The sequence below is a fragment of the Hyposmocoma kahamanoa genome, unplaced genomic scaffold, assembly GCF_003589595.1.
Source record: "Hyposmocoma kahamanoa isolate Upper Pololo Valley unplaced genomic scaffold, ASM358959v1 63, whole genome shotgun sequence".
Classification (NCBI taxonomy): Eukaryota; Metazoa; Arthropoda; class Insecta; order Lepidoptera; family Cosmopterigidae; genus Hyposmocoma; species Hyposmocoma kahamanoa.
In genome coordinates, this window is record NW_020653851.1 from 4403951 (window position 1) to 4428399 (window position 24449).

A 24449-nucleotide genomic window follows, 5' to 3' on the forward strand; every position below is an offset into this window, starting at 1 on the left:
TTAAATCGCAAAGCTCTGAGGGGTACTGCGCCCGTCACCCTGAAACATAAGTTGACAAGTCCCGTGTGCCTATAATTTCATCAGCACCCTTCAAAACTGGAATGCAGTAATGCTGACATTACTGTTTTGGCGGCAAAAATAGGTAAGGTGGCAGTACTTCACTGGACGAATTCTTTCACAAGGAGCTCTACTGCTACTAGAAATTATATTTATTTGGCAGCCCAATTAGATGTTACCACATGCAGTGCTTAAAACTTTGATTAAACGGATCATTTACTCTGTCCGCTCCTATGGTTAGGTTAGGTTAGACCTTGTATCGTGTATCATACAAATATTACTCCCAGCCCGGGAATGGAAACGGGACCTCTGCGTGGCAGACCAGCATGGTAATTGCTCGAATACGGAGGAGTTTAGCTTATCTAGTTTGGCGCTTTCTTGTTATGGATTGGAAGCCATCCATTGTGGGTTGGGGTTTCACGATGTTTTCCTTCAAAGTTAGCGAGAAACATTGTTACTAAACACATCCAAATGTATGTAACTTAGATTATTACTGTATATAGATAGGTACATGCCGCCACATGCATTGGAACCATCGGCTTTTCAAATGAGAGGCAACCATTCGCTCATTGGACAATCACCGCTCCTTCGAAAGTACATTAAATTTGCTCGTAAAAATGTTGTAAATTGAATGAATGAATTTTGTAAATGTCTTTTAATTAAAACCTTGTTAGAGAGGTTACCTATCCGTAGTCCGAAATGACATTTTCCAGAAATAACGTTTGGTCGAAATTTCATAACCTCGAAAATAATTTTGAGATGAAAATGTTTTACTTTTAAATATAAGTTAACCTAACCTTTTTTTTTTTTTTTTTTTGTTAATCCGGGGGAATCTGCTTACAGATACCCCGGCCCCGCGGGGGCAGAGCCGGGGTTATGTGGGACTGGGCTGAACCCCCGGAGTGTTCCTCCTCTCCGCTGTAGGTGGGGGTACGGGTACGCTGTTGCACTAACCTAACCGAACCTAATCGTGTCTTTGCGATAAACATTCAACATAATATCCTGAAAGAACAACTGTTTCATTATAATTCGGTTTTCGGTGTAATGAAAATTCCAACAAACGTTATTTCGGACAAAAAAATTTTCGACTTTGTGATAGGTTTCCCGTCAGAGGAGACCGTGCCTAGCAGTGGGGGCGTATAAAGAATAATCATGATGAAAGAAAGGTAAAAAAAAAATGGCACTTGGATCATTAAGTACTTCTATCGATAGAAGTACTACAAAGAACGCGAGTACCGGATGCGATTTTGTTATTATGGTTACTTACTCACACCAGGCATTATGGTAAGAGAATGATTTACTTTAATGGAGTTCTTTGGTTTTTTTTATAATGCCAAATGATGGGGTGAACAAGTCGTGCGCCTGGTGTTAAGCGACACGTCTGTCCATAGCAGTTGCAGTACCATTCAGAGCTTGATATACCAAAGATTGAGGGTCACTGCCACTGCATCCGTCACCTTGACACATAAGTTGATAAGTCCCATGTGGCTGTAATATCACCAGCACCCTTACCTCTCAAAACCGAAACGCAGTAATTAGGTAACATAACAGTACTTCTCTGGACGATCTGTTTAACAAGGAGCTCCGCCGCCGTTAGTTGAAACTCAAAACCGAGAAAAAATGTTTAAAGAAATGAAATTAAAAAAAAAATCTACTTTTCTCTTGCGGTAATTTCATATCTTATTCACCTATGAAAAAATACAATTAGTGACAACAGTCTTTTTTTTACTGATCACGGCGGTATATACAACTTCATAACACTTATTTTTTAAATGTCAATCGCTCCCTTTTAACTAACGGCAGCAGAGCTATGTACTGCTACTAAAATTTAAGGTAGGTATGTACGTTAATGAATTTAATATTGATTTTATGACTTTCGTGGTAGCCAGAGTACCCCCTTTCACTGTCGATGACTATACCTTCATCTCTATTATTGTGGCATTACAAGAGTAGATATATAATATTATGTCTGTTTGTCATCTGTCGCTGGCCAGTCAAACCGTGACCATGCTTGTAATCGTTCCGAAACGTCGGAAAAATACGTAAAGAAACCTGTAATCATTGTTTATGTCTTAGAATAATAACGCATAGAAACCTACTCCGCACACGCTAAGTGAGGCAAATTGAAGCGCTCCCAAAGGGCCTACACGAGCGGGCGGGCCTTCAGTGCTCAAAGTCAACTTGCACCGCGAACAGATCAAGAATTTTAGCTAAAAATGACGAAATGTGCGGTAAATGAGTGTAAAAATGCGTCAGACAAACATATATACTAACAAATAGATACTAACATCACATTCCATAAGGAAGTAACGCGTTTCAACTTGTATTTTTACATAAATATTCACTAAAACCGAAAATTAACCTACTACTAAAACTAGCCTACATGAATTTGATTTTTGCCTCACTTGTGACAGTTCGTTTGATATGAAACTATCATTCTATGCGTTATTATTCTAAGGTTTATATTAATGAATTGTCGAGGAACGTGGTAACAGTAACAGGTAACAATTGTATTTATAACAGTACATATTATCATTAAAATTAATATATAAACCAATTAAGTAAATAATTACCCTAGATAATATTCCGACCCTACTCTGTTTTCGTAAAGGCTCGTTACAAAGAAGACAGTCCCATAATGGACTGACTTGCGTGACTTGCCATTTGCCAGGCTCTGCCTTTGCGGCCAATAAAGAACCAACCGTCGAACTGTTTGCAAGACTTTATAGTCAAAAAAATATATATTTCTTACTTTAGGCACTCGTGGATAGATTTGTTCAATCCTACTTAAAAATCTGACGACAGATGGACGGACGCACATCGAAGTATTTCTCAGGACTCCATTTTAGCTACATTGATTCGGAATATTTAAAATTTTATTGAAAATGTCAATTTTTATTTTTATTTGGTATGAAAAGTAATAGATACATAACACAATTAAAACAAAAGTAAAGAAGAAAGTTGAAAAAAGTTAAACGCAATAAAATAGACACCGAAAATGTCGAAAGGCGAAACCTCTTCATCCAACCAAGATCCCCGCTTCGATTTCATAGGATCTTATGCTGTCAAGTCCTTAAAACTGAAGCCAGAAAAATGGACACGAGTCCTAGGCATCGAAGAACACAGGGCGACTTTAAACGACTTTGTTAACAAGCCTTTGCCTTTGTTACTTGTCGTGGTCTTGACCCATACGGCACAATTGGTCCCGGTTATTTCATTCCCATGTTACTTGAAGAATAAAGCTGTTTATTTTGTAAAGAAAAAAGCTGATGTCATTCCTAAGGAACAATGTGCGGAGATGGTGGTTTTTGGTAAGTAAATTCATCTCTACGTATTTTTTAAAACGAAACGCTTTGTTGTATCTGTTGTCGGACAGGTTTTGAAAACTTTAAAAAATTAAAGCGTTTAAAACTAATAGATTTAAATAATTTCGTACAATGTAGGATTTTGAAAATGCTATCGGAGTTGACGTCGACGCTATTTGTCTCGTTGGATATAGGTTCCTATTCATATGTATCCAGCTATTGAACTCTACCTTGTTCACATTCAGGCGACCTAGCACCTCGACTGATAGACGAGCTAGCAGCTCTTGTGGACGAAGTATTCGTGCCGCTGCTGTCAAATCCTCTCAATCACGAAGGGTGGCCGTTGGTGGTCTCACAGGATATACTGAAGCAGATACACAGTTTGAAGAGTACGGTTTATGAGGTGGATATGAAAGCATAATAACTTAAATTTACTCACGTTTATGGAATCTTAATTTTAACTACAAATACTAATTATCAGGTAAAAGGCAAAGTAAATGGTCAAACAGTACTTCCAATGCCTGTGGGAGTAGAATTAGTTCATGAGGCAGAAAAAGGTCTTTTACGAGGTGAGGAGGTGGATCTGTACTTGAAGAGCGCTATTGAAGGAGTAGTCATCAAATGGGCTCAGCAGATTAATGACGTCATGATGGAAGACTCTGCGCTTGCGTTTGAGAACGGACACAATCCATTGCCGACTGTTGGTTAGAATACTTTTATTTCGTATTTCTATAGCTATTATTGTAACTTTTTGCTGATACTTATGAAATAGCTTCATTTTAAAAATTATTTTGTGTGGTATATATTTTCTGCGCTATGTTATAGGTACACGTTTGTGACAAAAAAGTGGTCGAATTTTGGGGTACAAAATTGTCCAAGTCCCTGACAACGTTCATTCGAAAATAAAATTTAAATTTATAATAAAGAAAACACTTTTGGGTTTTCTATTTATTTTATGAAATAGCGACGATAGAGTTGCTTGGATTTCCAATAGAAATTTTGTATATATATATAACTTTAATTTCATAGAGTGTTTTGTAGCCCGAAATATCACTATATCTTTTTCTTACCTACCGTACTTATAAAGCCATAATTTTATTCATATAATTCAACATAATTACAGGGAACAGTATTAAATGTGTGGTTACTTATTTCCAGAATTACAATTTTGGAAGTCACGTCTAAGTAATTTAAATTATATTTACGATCAATTGCGGACCGATAGAGTTCGATGCATGGCTCTTATTTTGGAGAAAACTACTTCAGCTTACTATCCTTGCTTTAGCCGATTGTTTAAGAATATTGTTTCTGGTAAGTAAAAATACGTAGGCTGACTTTTTGAAATACAACGTCGTCGTTTCATTTTAAATACCATGTTTGTTACCATCTGTAATCAATCTGACTTCTCCATTATAATATTCATAATTACACTCCTTTGTAACTTTAAGTCTATTGAATATCACGATATTTTACTACCTTCCTTTCAAAAAATTCCTTCGGTTCGGTTGGATAATTGAGCCAGCGCCTTCAGCATACTGTGCCTGACGCTCGCTTAACTGAAACTCTTGTGTTCTGCTAATTCGTTCCATAGCTCAGTTGGGAGTGCATCAGGTACGGTATGCTGAAGGCGCTGGTTTTAAACCAACCGGATCGAAGGAATTTTTGTAAGTGTTCGGTCTTTGTATTAATAATTACACTTGTTTGATCTATACATTTTCTGGACTATGTGAATTAAGAATAAAATTTAATGAAACTGTAATTATTTTCAGCTCTTGCAGAAACTCAAGAAATAGATCTCTACCTCAGAACCTTAGAGAAACATTTTCAAGCTCTCGAAGACACGGACTTTACAGAATGCCAACCGTTATTTAGACCCTTGTTTCATGTCATTTCTATGATATGGAGAGATTCTAAATACTACTGCAGTTCTTCCAAACTCATTGTTTTGATGAAACAGATTTGTAACTTGCTTATCTATCAGGTTGGTTTTGATCTCACATAAATTGCTTATAAAGATAAACTGGTCACAAGATCTTACAGATTTTAGTGTTTTTTTTTTATATTACGTAGCCGCATAATCTGTTCTTTATCTTTTGTCTTTTTTTTGTACAAAGCTTCTTGCGATGCGCTGAAGTTTACTTATGTTTATCAAGAGGCTTTATCGGGATCAAAATTATTGGTATTATAATCATAATATGTGTCCGTTGTAGGCAAAAAAGTGCTTAGACCCAAGCACACTTTTCCACAGCGACATAGATGAGGCAACACAGCGAATTCAACAGACAATAGACATTCTAAAAAAATTCCGATCTACTTTCGAATATTTTAAAGAAAACATTGGCAAATATTTCGGCGATAGAACTGTAATACCATGGACCTTTCATCCTAATGTAGTTTTTGAAAGAATGAATAAATTTCTAGACAGGCTAGATACGATACAATGGTTTTTCAAAACTGTGCTGGAGTTCCAGAAATTAGAGAAGATAGAAATTGGTGGAATGAAAGGCAAAGTTTTAAGCGGACAGATAAGGGAAATATCAGCTGAATTTGAAGGATATTTCCACGGTTTTGCATCGAAATCGTATGATGTCCTTGACCCGGATGATGATAAATTCAATGTAGATTTTAAAGACTTCCAAGATAATATTGTTGATTTGGATTTGAAGTTGTCGACTGTTCTAGTAGAATCGTTCGATAATTGTTCTACTTTGGAATCCATCTTTAAGGTATTAGAATTTAGACCTGGAAAATATTTACGTTCTTACCGAGAAATTAAATATTAATTTTCTTTCAGCTAATCGATATCGTCGGCTCCGTCTTAGAGAGACCACTCATTAGAAATGAATTTACCGCAAAATACGTAGAAATTATAGTCATGTTAACACATGAAATTGAAGCTTGCGAAGTAAGAGAATTCTATTCATTAAATTGTTGTTTTTTAATAAGAATTGATATCTAGAATGGTTCAGTCAACATTGCACAATTTAATAAAGTGCCAAATTTTATTTTATGTCTACTGCAATAACTTTTTTTCAGGAACTTTTCAACGAGCAATCACACCGTTTAGAGAAATACGGCCATATGGAAATAGATGCTTATCTACCTCCAGTGGCTGGCGGCCTTCTCTATATGACCACGCTGGCTAGCAGGATCACCAAGCCTGTAGTCAGCTTTCGCAATTTGCCGCACCCGTAAGTCAGCTGGGTGGGGCAAATTGCGAAAGCTGATTACTGACTTGCTACCTACCTTAGACCTAAAAATTTCAAGTCAAAACTGTGAGGACTTTCTACTTCCCCTTCTCACGTTAACGTAGTCTTCCATACAGTAGATGTAGTAACGACATACTAAGTAGATAGTGACATTTCCACCGAAGATACTCTTGAAGTTTTTAATCAAGCACTTAGTAGTTTAGACTATAGATGATCTTTTTCTTGCACTTAGGATAAAGGGTACGGATGAGGCGAAGAAAATTTTCGACAGATACGAGAGACTTATTGAGAACATCACAGAGTTTAAGAAGAAGTATTTCAACGACTGGACAGTCAATATTGCGGTCATTATCGAAAAGAAAAGCAATAAGACTATTCTTACTCGGCAGGGGCAGGATCTTGTTCTTAACTTTGACCCAATGGTGAGTTACAAAAGGTTTTCTTCTTTTTGAACAACTTGACGAAACTAGATGTAATATGGTGTGTTTAGTGCTGAGATATTTCTTTCGTGAGTAATATTTGTATGTTTGGTTTAGCTTCAAGAAATCATAAAAGAAGTCCACCATTTACGAACAAACCCAGATTTTATGAGCGCACTACCAAAAGAAACCTTGGAACTCTTCGAGAAGCACGAAACCTACAGGCAGTACAGAATAAATTTAAGCATTACTATAGATTGGTACAATCAGATTAGGAAAAACAGTCAGAAAGAAGAGTTTGATCTAGTTGAAGATGAAATCAAAGCCATCGATCAAAGAATTGAGATGGCTAGAAACAAATTAAACTGGAATTCGCCAGGTAAATCTTAATTTGTGAGAACCACTATTCAATTGTTCAATTTTCATTTAAATAATGATTACATGCCTAATGATAACATTTTAGATTTATGGAATTGTCTGCAAGAATTACATACTTTAGTTGGTAACTTGTATCAGCGCATGTCCAAAATTCAAGAAAATTTAAGAGAAATCAAGTCGGTATTGAAAGTGTGGTCATCACTCCCACTTTTTGAAAGAAAAGAAGGCAAGAAGGTATGTTTGTTGCGAATCAACATTGATCAAATGAATGTTGTTATTAAATATCGTTGAAGAGATAGTTGGATCTCGTATTTGTGTATATATTTAAATAAATAGGTTGAGGTTATTTGAGCACTTGCCAAAATTCTTTACATTTTCTATCTTCTTCAAAAAAGCGCACATTTGTTGAAGCTGCCTTTTGTCACTGGCTTATTTATTGCCAACCGATAAACTCTTCAACTTCGAAAAGACTGTCGTCTAAAATTATGGCACATAACTGTGCGCATTTATTTTCTATTATGAGTTATGCTCAGGCTGTACTACTACCCGTAATTTCTCATTGTTCTTCGACCTAAACGACATGGTTCCTCTTCCTAGTAGGTACTTGATGTGCAGCTTATAAAATTTTATTTACTTTAAACTGCAAAAATACAGTTGACTGTTTATTGTTAAACTAGTTTCTCTGGCGATCTGATTAGCTTAGAAAATATATCCAAACTTGTACCCATGGATACACATTTGGTTACACCTGAAATATTATTATTATTAAAATATTATCCCTTTGTGATTATTGTCCCTTAGGATACCTTACTTAATCTCGAAGAGCGGCAAGAAAAGACCAGTAAGAGATACAGTGATATAGAAGCAACAGCAAACCGTATCAAGGAATTATTAAATGAAAACATGAAATTGTTTAACATGCAAGACAATCAAGATAGTGAAATTTGGCTAAATTACGTTGCGTTTATTGATACTTTGATCGAAGATGCATTGTTCAAAACTATAGCTGTTAGGTAAGTGCATAACTTTCCTTAGCTGGACAAGTGCTTAAAATTTAACAAATATTATATCTTATTTTATTTATGCAGTTTGGGCTACATAACTGAGCATATGAATCCGAAAAATAAATTAGCTCCTTTATTCGAGGCTCAATTAGAATTATTAGATCCAGATATGGTGTTTGCACCAACACTCGATCCCAACAACGAGAAAGGTTTCACAGCTCTTATAAAAGGTCTCATTGACGATATCTTAAAAATGTCTGCCTTGATAGATAGAATTGATCCTAAAAAAGACAAGTCTTATGAAGAGTATATTAAAAATCATGTGGATATAGTTGAAATGAAAGAAGAAATTCTAAGCGGTATAGAGAAAGTAATAGAAGATGCTAATGAATTCTGCAAGACATTTGAGAACTATTCTTACCTTTGGTTGGAGGAAAGAGATGCAGTCATGGAAGTCTTCCTTACGTATGGCAGAATTTTAACACCAGAAGAAGTGGATAGGATTGGATCTGAAGACAAGGAAATTAGTGCAACGGCGCCCAAACCTTGTCCACCAAAAATGGATGCCTTTCGAGAACAAATTGATCATTTTGAAAATCTTTTTATGGACATAGAAGAAATTGATTCGTATAAAATCTTTAACTGTTGGTTCCAGGTATTTATTAGGAAAATAGAATTACAGTTTTAATCTATGACAAACGTCAATATATTAGTCTGTTTTAAGGTTGATGTAAGGCCGTTTCGACAAGCTTTATTGAACACAGTAAGAAAGTGGGGTAATATGTACAAAGAACATTTAGTTAACAACGTAACATCGAGCCTTACCGATTTGGGTAATTTCATTCGCGAGGCTGACGAAGGTACGGTAGAATAGCAATGGAAATAGTTTTATTCATAAATCATTTGAATGTAAGTAATAAAATTACTAATAATATACTCGTAGGTCTACTCCAACCTGTACCAGAAGGTGATTATGATGCCCTAGTTGCAGTAATGGGATATCTTATGAATGTGAAGGATCGTACAGCAACCACGGATGACATGTTCCAGCCTCTTACTGAAACCATAGAGTTATTGAAATTTTATGACATGGATATTCCTGAAGAAGTTAATGTTCTTTTACAAGTGAGTGACGAATTAATTAATAATAAAATACTATATCACTATTAGAAGCTTCTTGAATCTAAATTTTAAATTATTAAATTTTGTTAAGGAATTGCCAGAACAATGGCAAGCGACGAAAAAATTAGCACTAACTGTAAAGCAGCAAGTGGCACCACTGCAGGCAGCTGAAGTATCTGGCATTAGAAAGAAAATAGCCACTTTTGAATCACACGTCAGTTATTATAGAGAAGTTTTCAAGAGATATGATGTAAGTACAATTTGTAATTTATTAGCATCTAATTTACATTTTATGTCATCCATTGTAATTTTTATTTTCTTTGTTGTAGTTCTTTAGATACGATTGTGAAGATCCTTACGCTTTGATGTCAAGAGTGGATTACGAAATCCTTCAACTTGAAGAAGAAATGAAGAACATTCAAGAGTCAGGGTCATTGTTTGAAGTCAACGTACCGGAATTTAAGTTATTAAAGCAATGTAGAAAAGAATTAAGGATGTTAAAGGTAAAGGCAATGAAATAGCTGATGATACTTTAAGGATAACTATTTAAAGGCAAAATTTCCATTTATTATTTTAATGTTTTAGCAACTTTGGGATTACGCGTTCATTGTAAAAACAAGTATAGAAGATTGGAAGACGACGCCGTGGCGAAAGATTGATGTTGAAAACATGGACATCGAGTGCAAGAAATTTGCTAAAGAAATCAGATTACTTGATAAAGAGATGAGAAGGCAAGCTATTTTTATGCTTTGAGTTTTTGATAAGAAAATTTCTACTGAATTGAATTGTTTCATCTTGTTATTTTAGTTGGGATACTTATATAAATTTGGAGGCAACAGTAAAAAATATGCTAACATCCCTAAGGGCTGTAGGTGAACTTCAAAATCCGGCTATTAGAGAACGGCACTGGGACCAACTAATGCGCAGTACAAAGGTGACATATTTGGTTTAAACCCAATTTGTGTACAACTTCGAAATTGTATATAAATTCAAATGTAAATATTATCATTCGTTTTTTATATGGTTCGCACATTGAGAGTCTATGGATTGTTGTTATGGGTTTGAAATTCTGTAATAATTTTTGCATGTTCTGCATCAATAGCATGTACAATGCTTTCACTGTTGTGAACCTTCAATCGGTCACTTTGATTGGCTGGGGAATGTATAATACAATCTATGTCGTGTGGTGTATGTTTGTGTTTATGTAAATATATACGTTTGTGAATGTAAATAATGTTTATGGTCCACAGAGCTTAGCAGCATTGCCACCTGAGCTCACTGTAAGTAAAAGGTGACATGGGGTTTGCATGCATGCATGGTATAATTTTTTATTTATTTATTTTATTTTTTGAGCGTACAAACTGCTTGTATAATAATGTAATAGAAACTATATTAACTATGTTTTCTGTTATTATATTTTTGTTTCTTCTTTTCTTTATCTATCTTTTACTATAGAAAATCTTTGCTTCAAGGGCGTACTTAATAATAAAAATTACACTTGCATAGTTATCGTTACTTATATATTATTATTATTTATTAACATAGGTAAACAGTTGAGTAACATTGGGATATCACTTGTAAGTATCATCGATAAATGTTACATAAAGTTCAACACGGCTAAATGTTGCACTTAGATATTTCATAAATCTTTAAATCGAGACCAGCCGTTACTGTATCTGTACAGCAGATATATTATGTATATTGAGTGTATATTAGGTGTACATTAAATTTAGTACATATACCAGTAGATATAATAGATGAAATAGAAAAAGAAATATAGTGATTCTTAACTATTTGATTTGACAAAAACATTATTGCGTTCCTTTACTGTTACTAGGTGAGGATAGTAATGGATGAAAACACAACGCTAGCAGATCTTTTGGCTCTGAATTTGCACGAATGTGAGGAAGAAGTGAAAAATATTGTAGATAAAGCAGTAAAAGAAATGTCAATGGAGAAAACTTTAAGAGATTTAAACACTACCTGGAGTCGAATGGAGTTTGAACAAGAGATACATTCAAGAACTGGTTGTATACTGCTGAGAGCTAGTGAGGAGCTTATTGAAACTTTAGAAGAGAACCAGGTGAGGCGAAAAGTAGGAATAAAGTGATGTTATAAATCATATTGTCAATGACGTTCAAGTAATCTTTTCTTTACATCTTTAGATTAGATCGTGAATATTTCATCTATTCGTTCTATTTGAATGCGTAGCCCCATACTCGTGCGTCGTTGACTGACATAATAAAATTAAGTTAACTAAAAACTTTGTTGATTTATTTTAACTAGGTACAACTACAAAACTTAATAACATCAAAATTCATCGCCTATTTTCTGGAAGAAGTATCAGGCTGGCAGCAGAAGTTGTCTATAGCAGATCAAGTGATCTCTGTTTGGTTTGAGGTACAGCGGACATGGACGCATCTTGAGAGTATTTTCATGAGTTCTGAAGATATTCGAAAACAATTGCCTGATGATTCTGCTAGATTTGATAGAATAGATGAAGAGTTTAAAGTAAGTTGTTGTCTTTATTATTATAATATTTCTCGATAATCATGACGACAAAATTTTGTTTTTCAATCATTTGTCAGAGTTTGAAATCTGGGTGTACTGAACGCTTTTCTAAAACTTCATCAACTTTGGACAACGAGTCATTAGTTTGATTACACTATCCATACACGTAAACCATGTCATTGTAATATAATAAACTGCATTTTAAGTAACAATATTCTCTTTTTATATTTTTCTAGAGTATTTCTAAAGAGATGTCGAAAACTCCCAATGTAGTGCAAGGAACAAACAAAGAAGGCTTGGTAGAAAAACTGGATATGCTTCAGAAAGATTTAGTGCTTTGTGAAAAAGCATTAGCTGAGTATTTGGAAACTAAAAGATTAGCATTTCCTAGGTTTTATTTTGTTTCTTCCGCTGATTTGTTAGATATTTTATCTAATGGAAATCAAGCTGAATTGGTAATTAGGTATGTAGTACACCTAAACTTAACTATTGGGAAAATGTAGTTAAAAATACTTTATCTTTGTAAATCGTTACAGGCATTTGACAAAGCTCTTTGATTCAATAGCCAAGTTAAAATTTATTGAAAGTGATAAACCAGGTGAAAAGGTCTCGTCGGGTATGATAGCTAAAGATGGCGAATATGTACCATTTCATGGAACCTGTGATTGTACTGGTCCAGTAAGTAATAAATAATAGTTTTTTAAGAAAGTAGATTTCATGTATATGTCAATTGATGTAATTGATGCACTAAATAAGTCAAACTATTCTTAAAATTATGCTCACAGGTGGAAATATGGTTGAATAGATTGCAAGATATGATGAGATTATCAATCCGCCACTATTTTGGAGAAGCTATGGTCTCCTATGAGGAAAAACCACGAGAGCAATGGCTCTTCGACTTCATGGCACAAGTCTCACTTTGCGGAACCCAAATTTGGTGGACAACTGAAGTTAATATGGCCTTTGCCAGATTAGAAGAAGGATATGATAATGCTTTGAAGGATTACTATAAGAAGCAGTTAGCTCAACTTAGTACATTAATTACATTATTGATAGGAGAGTTAAGTAAACAGGACCGCCAGAAAATTATGACAATTTGTACAATAGACGTGCATTCAAGAGATGTCGTTAGTAAGATGATACAACAAAAGGTGGAGGCGGGATCAGCGTTTCAATGGCAGTCTCAGCTAAGACACAGGTTTTGAGATCTCATAGTAGATCATCTGCACTTGTAGTTCACAGGTTATTTTCATCTTCATTTACACTTTACTTAGCCAAAACTGTATTAGTTGTATCTTCGCTATCTCTCATTTGCATCCTTAATTTTGGTCTATAACATTTTGTACAAGCTACTTGCAATATTTTATGCCTAAAAATGGTACGTGTTATTTAAATTTCGTAGTTTGAAACAGAATGATTGTTTTTAGATGGGGTGACAAAGAACATCATTGTTTCGCTAACATTTGCGACGCTCAATTTCTCTACAGCTACGAATATCTTGGCAACACTCCTCGTCTTGTTATTACACCATTGACGGATAGATGTTATATCACATTAACACAGGTATTGAATGTTCCTTTCCTCGAAGAGCTGTTTGGAGAATTAGCTTTAGTACATTAAACAACTAATTTTTGCGATGTATACACAGCAGATAATACGCATCAAAAATTTTATAGTATTGTTTGTCTTACTACTAAAAAAGGGCGTTTTATGGGTGTAATAAAACATGTGGGAAGTAACATGATAAGTTTTAAGTCACAAATTAAAAGGTTCCATAAATCATGAACATATTTCATACTCTTTGTTACTTATTTTTGCTTCCAGTCATTGCATTTAATCATGGGTGGAGGTCCAGCAGGTCCTGCTGGTACAGGCAAAACAGAAACAACAAAAGACTTAGGCAGAGCTCTAGGTATAATGGTTTACGTGTTCAATTGTTCAGAGCAAATGGATTATCAGGTTGGATATATTATTTTTTAATACATAGTGAAATAAAATATGAGAATATAAAGTTTATGTCAATGATGCCGTCTATTACAGTCTTGTGGTAACATATACAAAGGATTGGCTCAAACTGGAGCTTGGGGATGCTTTGATGAATTTAATAGAATATCTGTTGAAGTACTTTCTGTAGTTGCTGTCCAAGTAAAATCGGTACAAGATGCAATAAGGTAAAGTATTTTATAGAATGTGTTTAACAAAAAACTAAATAATACGTTTGGAAGCTTAACTTTATGTTTTGCATTCGCAGAGACAAAAAAGAAATGTTCAATTTTATGGGTGAGATGATAGTACTCGTTCCGACGGTTGGAATATTCATCACCATGAATCCAGGTTATGCCGGCAGAACAGAACTGCCTGAAAATCTTAAAGCCCTCTTTAGACCGTGTGCAATGGTAGTTCCTGACTTTGAATTGATTTGTGAAATAATGTTGGTTGCTGAAGGATTCCAAGAAGCCAAAATTCTAGCAAGGAAGTTTATTACATTGTATACTTTGTGTAAAGAGTTGTTGTCTAAACAAGATCATTACGACTGGGGTCTGAGAGCTATAAAATCTGTACTTGTTGTGGCTGGTTCGTTAAAGGTATGTATAGAATTATAGATAACATATTCACGCTAATGTAAATCCAAAATAAGATAATTTAGTAAGGACGTTTATGATACTTCAGAGAGGAGATCCGGGCAGACCTGAAGAAGAAGTTTTAATGAGGACTTTGCGCGATTTTAATATACCAAAGATAGTGACCGACGATATGCCTGTATTTATGGGTTTGATCGGAGACTTGTTTCCTGCTCTAGAAGTACCTAGAAAGCGGGATTTGGAATTTGAAAGGACTGTCAAACAAGCGGCTATGGATTTATCACTTCAACCTGAAGATAATTTTATATTAAAAGTGGTTCAACTTGAAGAGCTATTAGAAGTTCGTCATTCAGTTTTCATTGTTGGCAACGCTGGCACAGGCAAGACGCAAGTATGGAAGTCTCTGTTTAAAACCTATCAAAACCTTAAAAAGAAGCCTATTTTTAACGATTTGAATCCCAAAGCTGTAACTAATGATGAATTGTTTGGTATAATAAACCCTGCTACGAGGGAATGGAAGGATGGACTATTTTCAGTAATAATGAGAGATCAAGCTAATCTTTCCGGAGAAAATCCGAAATGGATAATCCTTGATGGAGACATAGACCCAATGTGGATTGAGTCTTTGAATACAGTGATGGATGATAATAAAATTTTGACTTTAGCCAGCAATGAAAGAATTGCTTTAACACCTACTATGAGACTTATGTTTGAGATTTCTAATTTAAGGACCGCTACACCAGCGACGGTATCTAGAGCTGGTATTTTGTATATAAATCCACAAGATTTAGGATGGAATCCGTAAGTTATTTTACTTTGATACTTATGATGCTCCTACGTTGCCAAGTCGTTTAAGAATTTCGCCTTACCGTTGTATTTTTTGTTATTCCAGATATGTTACTAGTTGGGTAGAAACAAGAAAAATTCCAGCTGAAAAATCCAATCTTGTAATGCTTTTCGATAAATACATACCATCGTGCCTAGAAACCGTCAGAAATAGATTCAAAAAGATCACACCAATAGCTGAAATGGCTCATATACAAATGTTATGCCATTTATTAAATTGTTTGTTTGTGCCAGAGAATACGCCAGCGGAATGTCCCAAAGAGTGGCATGATATTTATTTCGTTTTTGCTTGCGTTTGGGCTTTTGGTTCTGCCATGTTTCAAGACAGTGCTATTGATTATAGAGTTGGTACGTTTTTCAACATTCTTATTGTTTATCGTGCTCTATAAACATCCTTATAATACTTACTAATTTTCAGAATTTACAAAATGGTGGGTGAATGAGTTCAAGCATATTAAGTTTCCACCTGGTGGTACTGTCTTTGATTTTTATATTGATACTGAAACAAAACAATTTACTCCTTGGACAGAAAAGATACCAAAATTCGAATTAGACTCAGACATACCTTTGCAGGTAAAGGATTCTATATTATTGGAAAGACATATTTTTGTGTACAAAATCGTATCAAGAACTTAATATTGTGGTCATATATTCTAGGCAGTTCTAGTGCCTACAGCAGAGACTATAAGAATCAGATATTTTTTGGACTTGCTGATGAAAAATAAACATCCAGTAATGTTAGTCGGAAGTGCTGGATGTGGCAAAACTGTCCTTGTCAATGAGAAGCTGCAGAGGTAGGCCGCCAGATGTATTTACTTCATGTGATGTAGTGTCTGCTATTATCAATTGTAATGTTAATGTTACTTTTTAGCCTTCCAGAAAACTACGCTGTACAAGCTATACCATTCAATTTCTATACAAGCTCAGAGATGTTACAAAAAATTCTTGAAAAACCTCTAGAAAAGAAGGCTGGTAGAAATTATGGCCCACCTGGCAATAAAACACTCATATATTTCATAGATGATATGAACATGCCTGAGGTGGATGGTTATGGGACTGTGCAGCCCCATACAATAATAAGACAACATTTGGATTACAATCATTGGTATGATCGTACCAAGTTAACTCTCAAGGACATTCACAATACTCAATACGTTTCTTGTATGAACCCAACTTCGGGTAGTTTTACTATCAACCCCAGGTTGCAGAGGCATTTCTGTGTGTTTGCTATTAGTTTTCCGAACAATGACGCACTTAATAGTATATATTATTCAATCCTGAGTCAGCATTTAGCGAATCCCGAGTTAAGGATTAATCCACAGATTGCTAAATTGTCATGTAAGTACTTTTGCAATGACTACTTCTAATTCATTGTTGCTCTCTTCAGTAATGTTTTTTTTGTGTTACTAATATATATTCGTTTATTTCAGCATGCGTAGTGGCGGCATCAATAGCTCTACATAATAAAGTATCTCAAGTTTTCTTGCCAACTGCCATTAAATTCCATTATATTTTCAATTTGAGAGATTTATCGAATATGTTCCAGGTATATTTGTATCTGTCAAATTGTTTATGAAATAAATACTTACTACTCAAATCAGAGGCTAATGATTTGTACTTTCAGGGTCTACTTTTCAGTACAAATGAATGTTTAGTAAATCCGTCGGATCTAATTAGGTTGTGGCTTCATGAAACTCATCGCGTTTACGGCGATAAGCTGACTGAAGATAAAGATATTGATGCTTTTCTGAAAATGCAAGTTGATCTTTGCAAGAAGAACTTTGAGGTATGTATAAAGATAAAGATAAATAATTTGTATTGACTACAAAATATTCCAAGTTTGGTAAACATTTGTTGAACATAGGATTGTTTAATAAATAATTTGTAATTTAACTTTTTAAATTCATATTATGTCCTTGAAGGATATTGATGAAGGTATAGTGTTCGAACGTCCTAACATATACTGCCACTTCGCTGGCGGTATTGGCGAGCCCAAATATATGCCAATAGAGACTTGGGAGCAGCTTAACAAGTTATTGACAGAAGCCATGGCCAGTTACAACGATCTCATCGCTGCTATGAATCTAGTGCTGTTTGAAGATGCTATGATGCACATTTGCAGGTACTTCGGAAATTACTTGGTTCTATTTAAAAAAAACAGTTTCATTGTTTACGTTAAATTTACTTTTCAACTTTGGTTTGCTTATTATTTTTGAGGAATTTATAAACTTGAATTTATTTCAGGATAAGTCGCATTTTAGAAAGTCCGAGAGGTAGTGCTTTACTAGTTGGGGTCGGAGGGTCAGGCAAACAGTCATTATCTCGATTAGCAGCTTTCATTGCCAGCTTAGAAGTCTTGCAAATCCAATTAAAGAAAGGCTATGGTGTTACTGATTTGAAGGTACGAATTGAGTTTCTGGAAGCCGCTTGCTAATTTAAATTTAGATGCCGTTACTTTTTTCTTATTCTGAGTTATTTTAATCATTTGCCCGAAATACGGCGTTAAAACGTCACTCCTGTCGTAGGTATACATATGTATACAAATTAAAAGATTACAACTTAATGCTCTTGTACACTATTGTTGTTTCAAATCAATAAAAATAATCTAGTATTAATGTACTAGCATTATATCACTTTTATTCAACTATTTCGCTCCAGTATAAACTTTTCATTAATGTAATTGTAATATTTATTTTCAGAAAGAACTTTCGGGTCTCTATATTAAAACAGGTCTGAAAAACGTTGGCATAATGTTCCTGATGACCGATGCACAGGTCGCTAATGAACAGTTTCTTGTATTGATCAACGATTTCTTGTCTTCCGGTGAAGTGGCTGATCTATTCCCTGATGATGAGATTGAGAATATTATTGGTGGAGTTAGGAATGAGGTATGGGAAGTTTATTCTAGTTTATTCCAATTTGGTTCAGTAAACGAAAAATTAAAAAAAAAAATTGTAATTTTATTATTGTATACTAATTTTATTACATTACTATAAAGACTAACGTTTGAGAATAAGTATTCTAATCCTAACTTTTTTGCACCAGCTAACTAACTAACTTGTAAACAGACTAATTTACTATTTTGAAAATGAAACATACCGTATAACATTGACGACACAAAGAATGGTTTCATCACACACACTTCCACAAAAAATGAATCATGCTAGCGATGAATGCGAGAGAATAGTCGGGTAGGTGGGAGTGAAATCTCTTCTTACCTACCCCATTTTTGTGTTTATTATTGGCAACATGATATGCAGCGGTGTGCAGAAAAATCTTTAATAGATTTATGCGACACCGTTTTATGTATTTTTAACTTAGTAAAAGATATATATGTTATAAATAAAAAAGTGCAGCTTTTGTTGGTTGTTTATCATAGTAAAACCTCTGTCCAACATTTCTTGATCATTATTTATTTATGGAGTTGAGTTAATCTGCTACGCTTTTACATTTATAGGTAAAAGGCGCCGGTCTACCGGATACTCGAGAAGTTTGCTGGAAATTTTTCATTGACCGTGTCAGAAAACAACTGAAAGTTGTATTATGTTTCTCTCCTGTGGGCTCCACACTGAGAGTCAGATCGAGGAAGTTCCCAGCCCTTATCAACTGTACATCAATAAATTGGTTCCATGAGTGGCCGCAGGAGGCGTTGGTATCTGTGGCTATGAGGTTTTTGGAGGAGTTACAGGTTTTACCGGTAAGCAGTGCTCCTTAAATTATGTCTTTTATATAAATTATATTTGCTGTCCGCAGCAATATTTCTTTATCTGATTTTTGGAAAAAAATAAATGTTTATGCGACATATAAACGGCTATAGCTTCCATCTCACGTGAAATTGTTGTACCATTTTATTATTTTTACTTAGACATAATTTTGAGGATTTTTTTTGTAAAGTTGCATTGTTTTATTTAAGAGCACATTGCACAGTTTAGTGCTATTGTAATTTTCGTTTGAAGCGTTAAGTATGCAAAGCGATTTTGTTAGCGACCTCTTTTTAAGCTCAATTGAGGCTCTGCCTTGTATAAGCTGAGTGAACTACACTTTTCGGCTATTATTGTGTCCTTTTTTATTTTTTTATTTTTTTATTAATTGTGTTACATTATTGTTATATTTAAATTATTATTGTAATAAAATAAATAAATGTTTCTTTCTTTTCTTTCAAAACGAGAACGTTTACTATATCCATTATTTTGACATTGAACTATATACTCCTCATTCGGATATTCATAATGTTTCTTGTTGAGTTTCTGGTAGTCTTGTGAATTTCTACGTCATTCAGTAAATATTTACCCCGATTTATCGTAAAAATAGTGTTATTATTAAATAAAATTATCGTGTACGCGAACGAAGCTTTTTAGCATCCATTCAAATTGACAAATATCCGAACTGAATGTTTCGGTTATTCCTCAATCTAATTTCGAAATTTGAAAGTAGAATGAAGAATACAATTTACTGTTCATGACGAACCCCAAACTTCGAGTTTCGGCTTGTGAAAAATAAAAAGTATAAAGAAAGACAGCTGCTCTTTGGTAGGGAATCCACATTCCACCGAGCTATTCAATACATAAACCGTCCGATAAATTACATTTCAGGTAGCTTTAAAAGATTCTATATCAAGGTTCATGGCCTACGTCCATACTTCAGTGAACACGATATCAAAGGCCTATTTGTCGAATGAAAGACGATACAACTACACGACGCCTAAAAGCTACTTGGAGCAAATCAGTTTGTACGCAAAACTGGTCAATGCAAAAACCAAGGAGCTTCAAGCTAAGATAGTACGGTAAGTGATATTGCGCTAGTAATTTGACAGTAGGTACAACGAAATTTTTTAAGTATTTGTAGAAAAAATAAACAAGGACCTAGCAATGTTATGCAAGAAGCTATGCAAGAAGACGTCGGTTTGAATCCGACCGGATCGAAGGAATTTTTTCTGAGTGTTTTTTCTGAGTGTTCGATCTTTGTATTAATAATTATAACAAACTAGTGGAGTAATTTCACAAAAAATAATTGAATATCAATTCAATAAAAATTTAATTAATACAGTGAATAGCGACATCTCTCGCCAGGACTGGTAGCTGTAAAGGTACTAACTGGGTGATAAATCTGGAATAGATTTCTCATAGATGGCGCTACGACTAAAAAGTCGTTGAAAGACCAAGTACAAAGACACGACGCAAGCACATAGAAAAATTCGTGAGGTCCGTTGGTTCGTTCCGTGGCTTAGTTGGTATAGCGTCTGGCACGGTATGCAAGAAGACGTCGATTCGAATCCGACCGGATCGAAGGAATTTTTTCTGAGTGTTTTTTCTGAGTGTGATTAAGGACCTATCAACTTTTTTACTAAAACTGTGGTGAATGTAAAAAAAATGCATTTGATAATTCTAATTTGAATTTGCTTATATGTCTTAGGCACACGCAAGTCTGCAAAACGTATTGTTGTAGATACTCTTTTTATTTAAGTATGAAATAAATATTAGACAACAACACATACGTTGCTCTGATCCCAAAGTAAGTAGCTAAAGCACTTGTGTTTTGGAAATCGGAAACAACGATGCTACCATAAACACCCAGACCTGAGACAATATAGAAAAAATATTTTTCTACGCTGACCCGGCCGGGGATCGAACCTGAGACCTCTCAGATGGTGACATCATGAACAGCGGTGTCCAAGCCACTCGACCACGGAGGCCGTGTACAGTAGTTAAAGAAGTTGATTGACTCATACGTTTATTTACATATTTAAATTTCCAAATTTGTATGATTGTCATGCGATAATTATAAATAAATTATTAGGCAAATCAAGTTGCTTTTTACCTTGGCAAGAATTTGCATTCAATTATACTAATGAATGTCTTAATACTTTTATTCGTATTCGTTTAATTACACTGCTTAGTTTTTTATATTTGCATTTGAATTCAATGAAATAGAGTTCTTTACAAAACTGTATTAAAAAAAATAGACTGCCTGAGAAATCCAAGTGCTGGCAGCTACCTTGCCCAACGTATAAGCATAGCTATACAAAGGGGGAACGCTATCTGGTCTTGGGTACCTTGCTGCGGCATATTTTTTATTTGCATTTTTGTAGCTTGCAATACTTAATAATATAAAAATATAGTTATTTAGATATGACTGGTTAAATTGTTCATAAGTTATTTAGGTATAATGTTACCTCTTTACATTCTGTTTATTTTAGGTTAGAAAATGGGTTAGAAAAGCTCCGTAGCACAGCGTGTCAAGTCGATGATCTGAAAAAAACGTTGGCCGTCCAAGAAATAGAACTACAGCAAAAGAATGAAGCAGCAGATAAGCTTATTGAAATGGTGGGTGTGGAGACTGTCAAAGTTCAGAGCGAAAAAGCGCTTGGTAAGTGTGAATAGATGATACATTAAGAAATTATTGTTACAATGTTAAAGTTGGTCATATGAAATATTTATTGATACAAGAGCAAGTACTTATACATTATCACCTTATCTTCCAAACTATAAAAGGATTCTTAACCTGATATTGAAATAATAAAGACGCATTGAAACGAGAACTTCAGTATTTATTAAAACCGGCTGATAATTAAATCGTACGTACTATCGGAAGGCCAAAGAAAAGATGGATGGAGTATGTGAATGATGGATAAGAAAGGTGTGAATATGGAAATGATAGCTGATAGGGGAGAGTGGCAGAAAAATATATGTTGTGCCGACCCCATTTAGCGTGTGATAAGAACAGGAAGAAGAAGAAGAATTAAATCGTACTTACATACAGTTGACAATTAATAGATGATTCGAGATAATAATTTTATCTCGTTTTGTTTCGTATTGTAATACATTTTTTTATGATATGAAGTAATATAAGTAATGGGACGTACAATTTATACGCCTGTAAGCGATACGCCTGTCCTTAGTAGTTACAGTGCCACTGAGAGCTTTAAATCGCAAAGATCTGAGGAGCAATGCTACTGCGCCAGTCACCCTGTGTTTCGGTTTTGAAGGGTAAGGTTGCTGGTGAAATTACTGGCATATGGGACTTGTCAGGGTGACAGGCGTAGTGGCAATATGCTTCGTTGCGATTTAAAGTTCTGAATTGTGCTGCAACTGCTATGGACAGGCGTGTCGCTTAATATCAGGCGCACGACTTGTTAGTCCTGTCACTTAGTATCATGAAAGAACCCTAAGACATAAGTTGAAACGTCTCATGGGCCTGTAATTTCACTAGCACCCGAAACCGAAACGCAGTAATGTTCACCTTACTGGGTGGCAAAAATAGATAACGTGGTAGTACTTCCCAACTCTTTCACAAAGAGCTCTACTGCTACTAACTCTTATCTTACCAACTTATACATATTTCAACAGCTGATGAAGAAGAAGAAAAGGTTGCTGTAATAGCAGAAGAAGTATCCAAAAAGCAAAAAGAGTGTGAAGAAGATCTGATTAAGGCAGAACCAGCTCTCGTTGCTGCTCAGGAAGCTTTAAACACATTGAACAAGGCTAATCTTACAGAACTGAAATCTTTTGGATCGCCTCCTGGGGTCGTGACAAATGTTACTGCAGCTGTAATGGTGTTATTAGCTCCTGGTGGAAAGATACCAAAGGACAGAAGTTGGAAGGCAGCGAAAGTAAGTTTAGTGTTTTGTATGTACGAAATAAATTTGAGCAAAGCACTCATTCACACGTTCTTTCCTGGATTCCATTTTAACAGGTGGTGATGGCAAAAGTGGACATGTTCTTAGAATCACTGATTAATTATGATAAGGAAAACATCCATCCCGATGTTATAAAAGCTATTCAACCATATCTCAAGGACCCAGAGTTTGAGCCTGGTAAGTGGTGTGCATATGGACCGAAGATGTTAAATTTACTTTTAGGAAACGGATCCCGAGCAAAAGATTGGAGATGTACATGCTCAAGTTGAAATCCTTTTTAATGTAAAAAATGTTTAAATCATGTATTTATATTTGTGCCGCATTTTCAGAGTTTGTAAGGTCAAAATCTGCTGCCGCTGCAGGTTTATGCGCATGGGTAATAAATATAATAAAATTCTATGAAGTATTTTGTGATGTTGAGCCTAAAAGAAAGGCCTTAGCTGCTGCTAATGCTGAGCTAGCCGCTGCTTCCGAGAAATTAAAATCCATCAAGTCACAAGTTGCAGTAAGTTATATTTCAGAACTACAGCAATTACTTAAATTGGAACGAAACCAGAATTACACATTACCAGACCTAGAGAAAGTGTCAATTCATGAAGTACAATTTGAATATTTTTTACTATTTTCTTTTCAAATTAAAATATAATCTTTTCAGGCTCTAGAAGATAAACTAGCAAATTTAACAGCAGACTTTGAGAAAGCAACATCAGAGAAAATGAAATGTCAACAAGAGGCCGATGCAACTAATAGAACTATTCAACTCGCTAATAGACTTGTGAATGGCCTCGCTAGTGAAAACGTTAGATGGGCAGAAGCTGTGTCCAAGTACGTTGCTTATAATAGTCAGGTCTCTTTTTTAAATCCACCTAGAGTAGGACTGGTTACCTATCGCAAGCTAGAAACATGATTTACAGAATTTTGTTTGTCCGAACACCTTTAAATTTTCATTAAACAGACTTTGTTTCATTTCTCCGAAAACACAGTGACAGTTTTTTTTCATTACACCATTTAATGGACAAGTTATTATTTTGATGGACACTATTTTGATGGACAAGTTATTATTTTCCCGTTGACCAACGTATCTAATTGAAAATTTTTATTTAGTAAAAAAACGATATCCATGATACAATTTTGTTATATTATTTCTTAGTACAGATATTAAAAGTATTAGAACGTGTCGCAAAATAAGAACTCGTCAAATTAAAGCACCTCGCATATTTAGAAAATATGGTAAACGAGATGCAAGTTAATTTGATCGAGTTGTAGTCGCTCGCTTCACTCGTTCGGACCGTGCTGCTTTTTCATATACTAACCTAACCTAAACCTACGGGAGGAATCGTACCGTCTAGGTAATGCAAACAAATTAGACTCTGACACTCG

General features: G+C 34.9%; 1 protein-coding gene across 1 annotated transcript in view; it reads left to right on the plus strand.

Moving 5' to 3' along the window:
* Positions 1 to 3055: 3055 nt before the first annotated feature.
* LOC113229915 (dynein beta chain, ciliary) overlaps positions 3056 to 24449 on the plus strand; it is a 30730-nt gene continuing 9336 nt past the window's right edge. The window contains exons 1-46 of the mRNA XM_026463607.1: positions 3056 to 3368; positions 3608 to 3765; positions 3844 to 4066; positions 4521 to 4673; positions 5132 to 5343; positions 5573 to 6088; positions 6157 to 6267; positions 6399 to 6553; positions 6804 to 6993; positions 7108 to 7369; positions 7454 to 7602; positions 8170 to 8381; positions 8457 to 9027; positions 9097 to 9232; positions 9316 to 9497; positions 9586 to 9744; positions 9824 to 9997; positions 10080 to 10225; positions 10302 to 10428; positions 10745 to 10774; positions 11332 to 11577; positions 11781 to 12005; positions 12242 to 12468; positions 12542 to 12683; positions 12791 to 13203; positions 13433 to 13568; positions 13830 to 13964; positions 14046 to 14176; positions 14257 to 14590; positions 14676 to 15388; positions 15480 to 15781; positions 15852 to 16006; positions 16091 to 16227; positions 16305 to 16771; positions 16864 to 16979; positions 17058 to 17219; positions 17356 to 17555; positions 17678 to 17834; positions 18133 to 18321; positions 18891 to 19130; positions 20026 to 20216; positions 21630 to 21799; positions 22780 to 23042; positions 23126 to 23246; positions 23399 to 23574; positions 23725 to 23894. Coding sequence (XP_026319392.1) covers positions 3056 to 3368; positions 3608 to 3765; positions 3844 to 4066; positions 4521 to 4673; positions 5132 to 5343; positions 5573 to 6088; positions 6157 to 6267; positions 6399 to 6553; positions 6804 to 6993; positions 7108 to 7369; positions 7454 to 7602; positions 8170 to 8381; positions 8457 to 9027; positions 9097 to 9232; positions 9316 to 9497; positions 9586 to 9744; positions 9824 to 9997; positions 10080 to 10225; positions 10302 to 10428; positions 10745 to 10774; positions 11332 to 11577; positions 11781 to 12005; positions 12242 to 12468; positions 12542 to 12683; positions 12791 to 13203; positions 13433 to 13568; positions 13830 to 13964; positions 14046 to 14176; positions 14257 to 14590; positions 14676 to 15388; positions 15480 to 15781; positions 15852 to 16006; positions 16091 to 16227; positions 16305 to 16771; positions 16864 to 16979; positions 17058 to 17219; positions 17356 to 17555; positions 17678 to 17834; positions 18133 to 18321; positions 18891 to 19130; positions 20026 to 20216; positions 21630 to 21799; positions 22780 to 23042; positions 23126 to 23246; positions 23399 to 23574; positions 23725 to 23894 — 10097 coding nt within the window. The remainder of the gene's footprint in view (positions 3369 to 3607; positions 3766 to 3843; positions 4067 to 4520; positions 4674 to 5131; positions 5344 to 5572; positions 6089 to 6156; positions 6268 to 6398; positions 6554 to 6803; positions 6994 to 7107; positions 7370 to 7453; positions 7603 to 8169; positions 8382 to 8456; positions 9028 to 9096; positions 9233 to 9315; positions 9498 to 9585; positions 9745 to 9823; positions 9998 to 10079; positions 10226 to 10301; positions 10429 to 10744; positions 10775 to 11331; positions 11578 to 11780; positions 12006 to 12241; positions 12469 to 12541; positions 12684 to 12790; positions 13204 to 13432; positions 13569 to 13829; positions 13965 to 14045; positions 14177 to 14256; positions 14591 to 14675; positions 15389 to 15479; positions 15782 to 15851; positions 16007 to 16090; positions 16228 to 16304; positions 16772 to 16863; positions 16980 to 17057; positions 17220 to 17355; positions 17556 to 17677; positions 17835 to 18132; positions 18322 to 18890; positions 19131 to 20025; positions 20217 to 21629; positions 21800 to 22779; positions 23043 to 23125; positions 23247 to 23398; positions 23575 to 23724; positions 23895 to 24449) is intronic.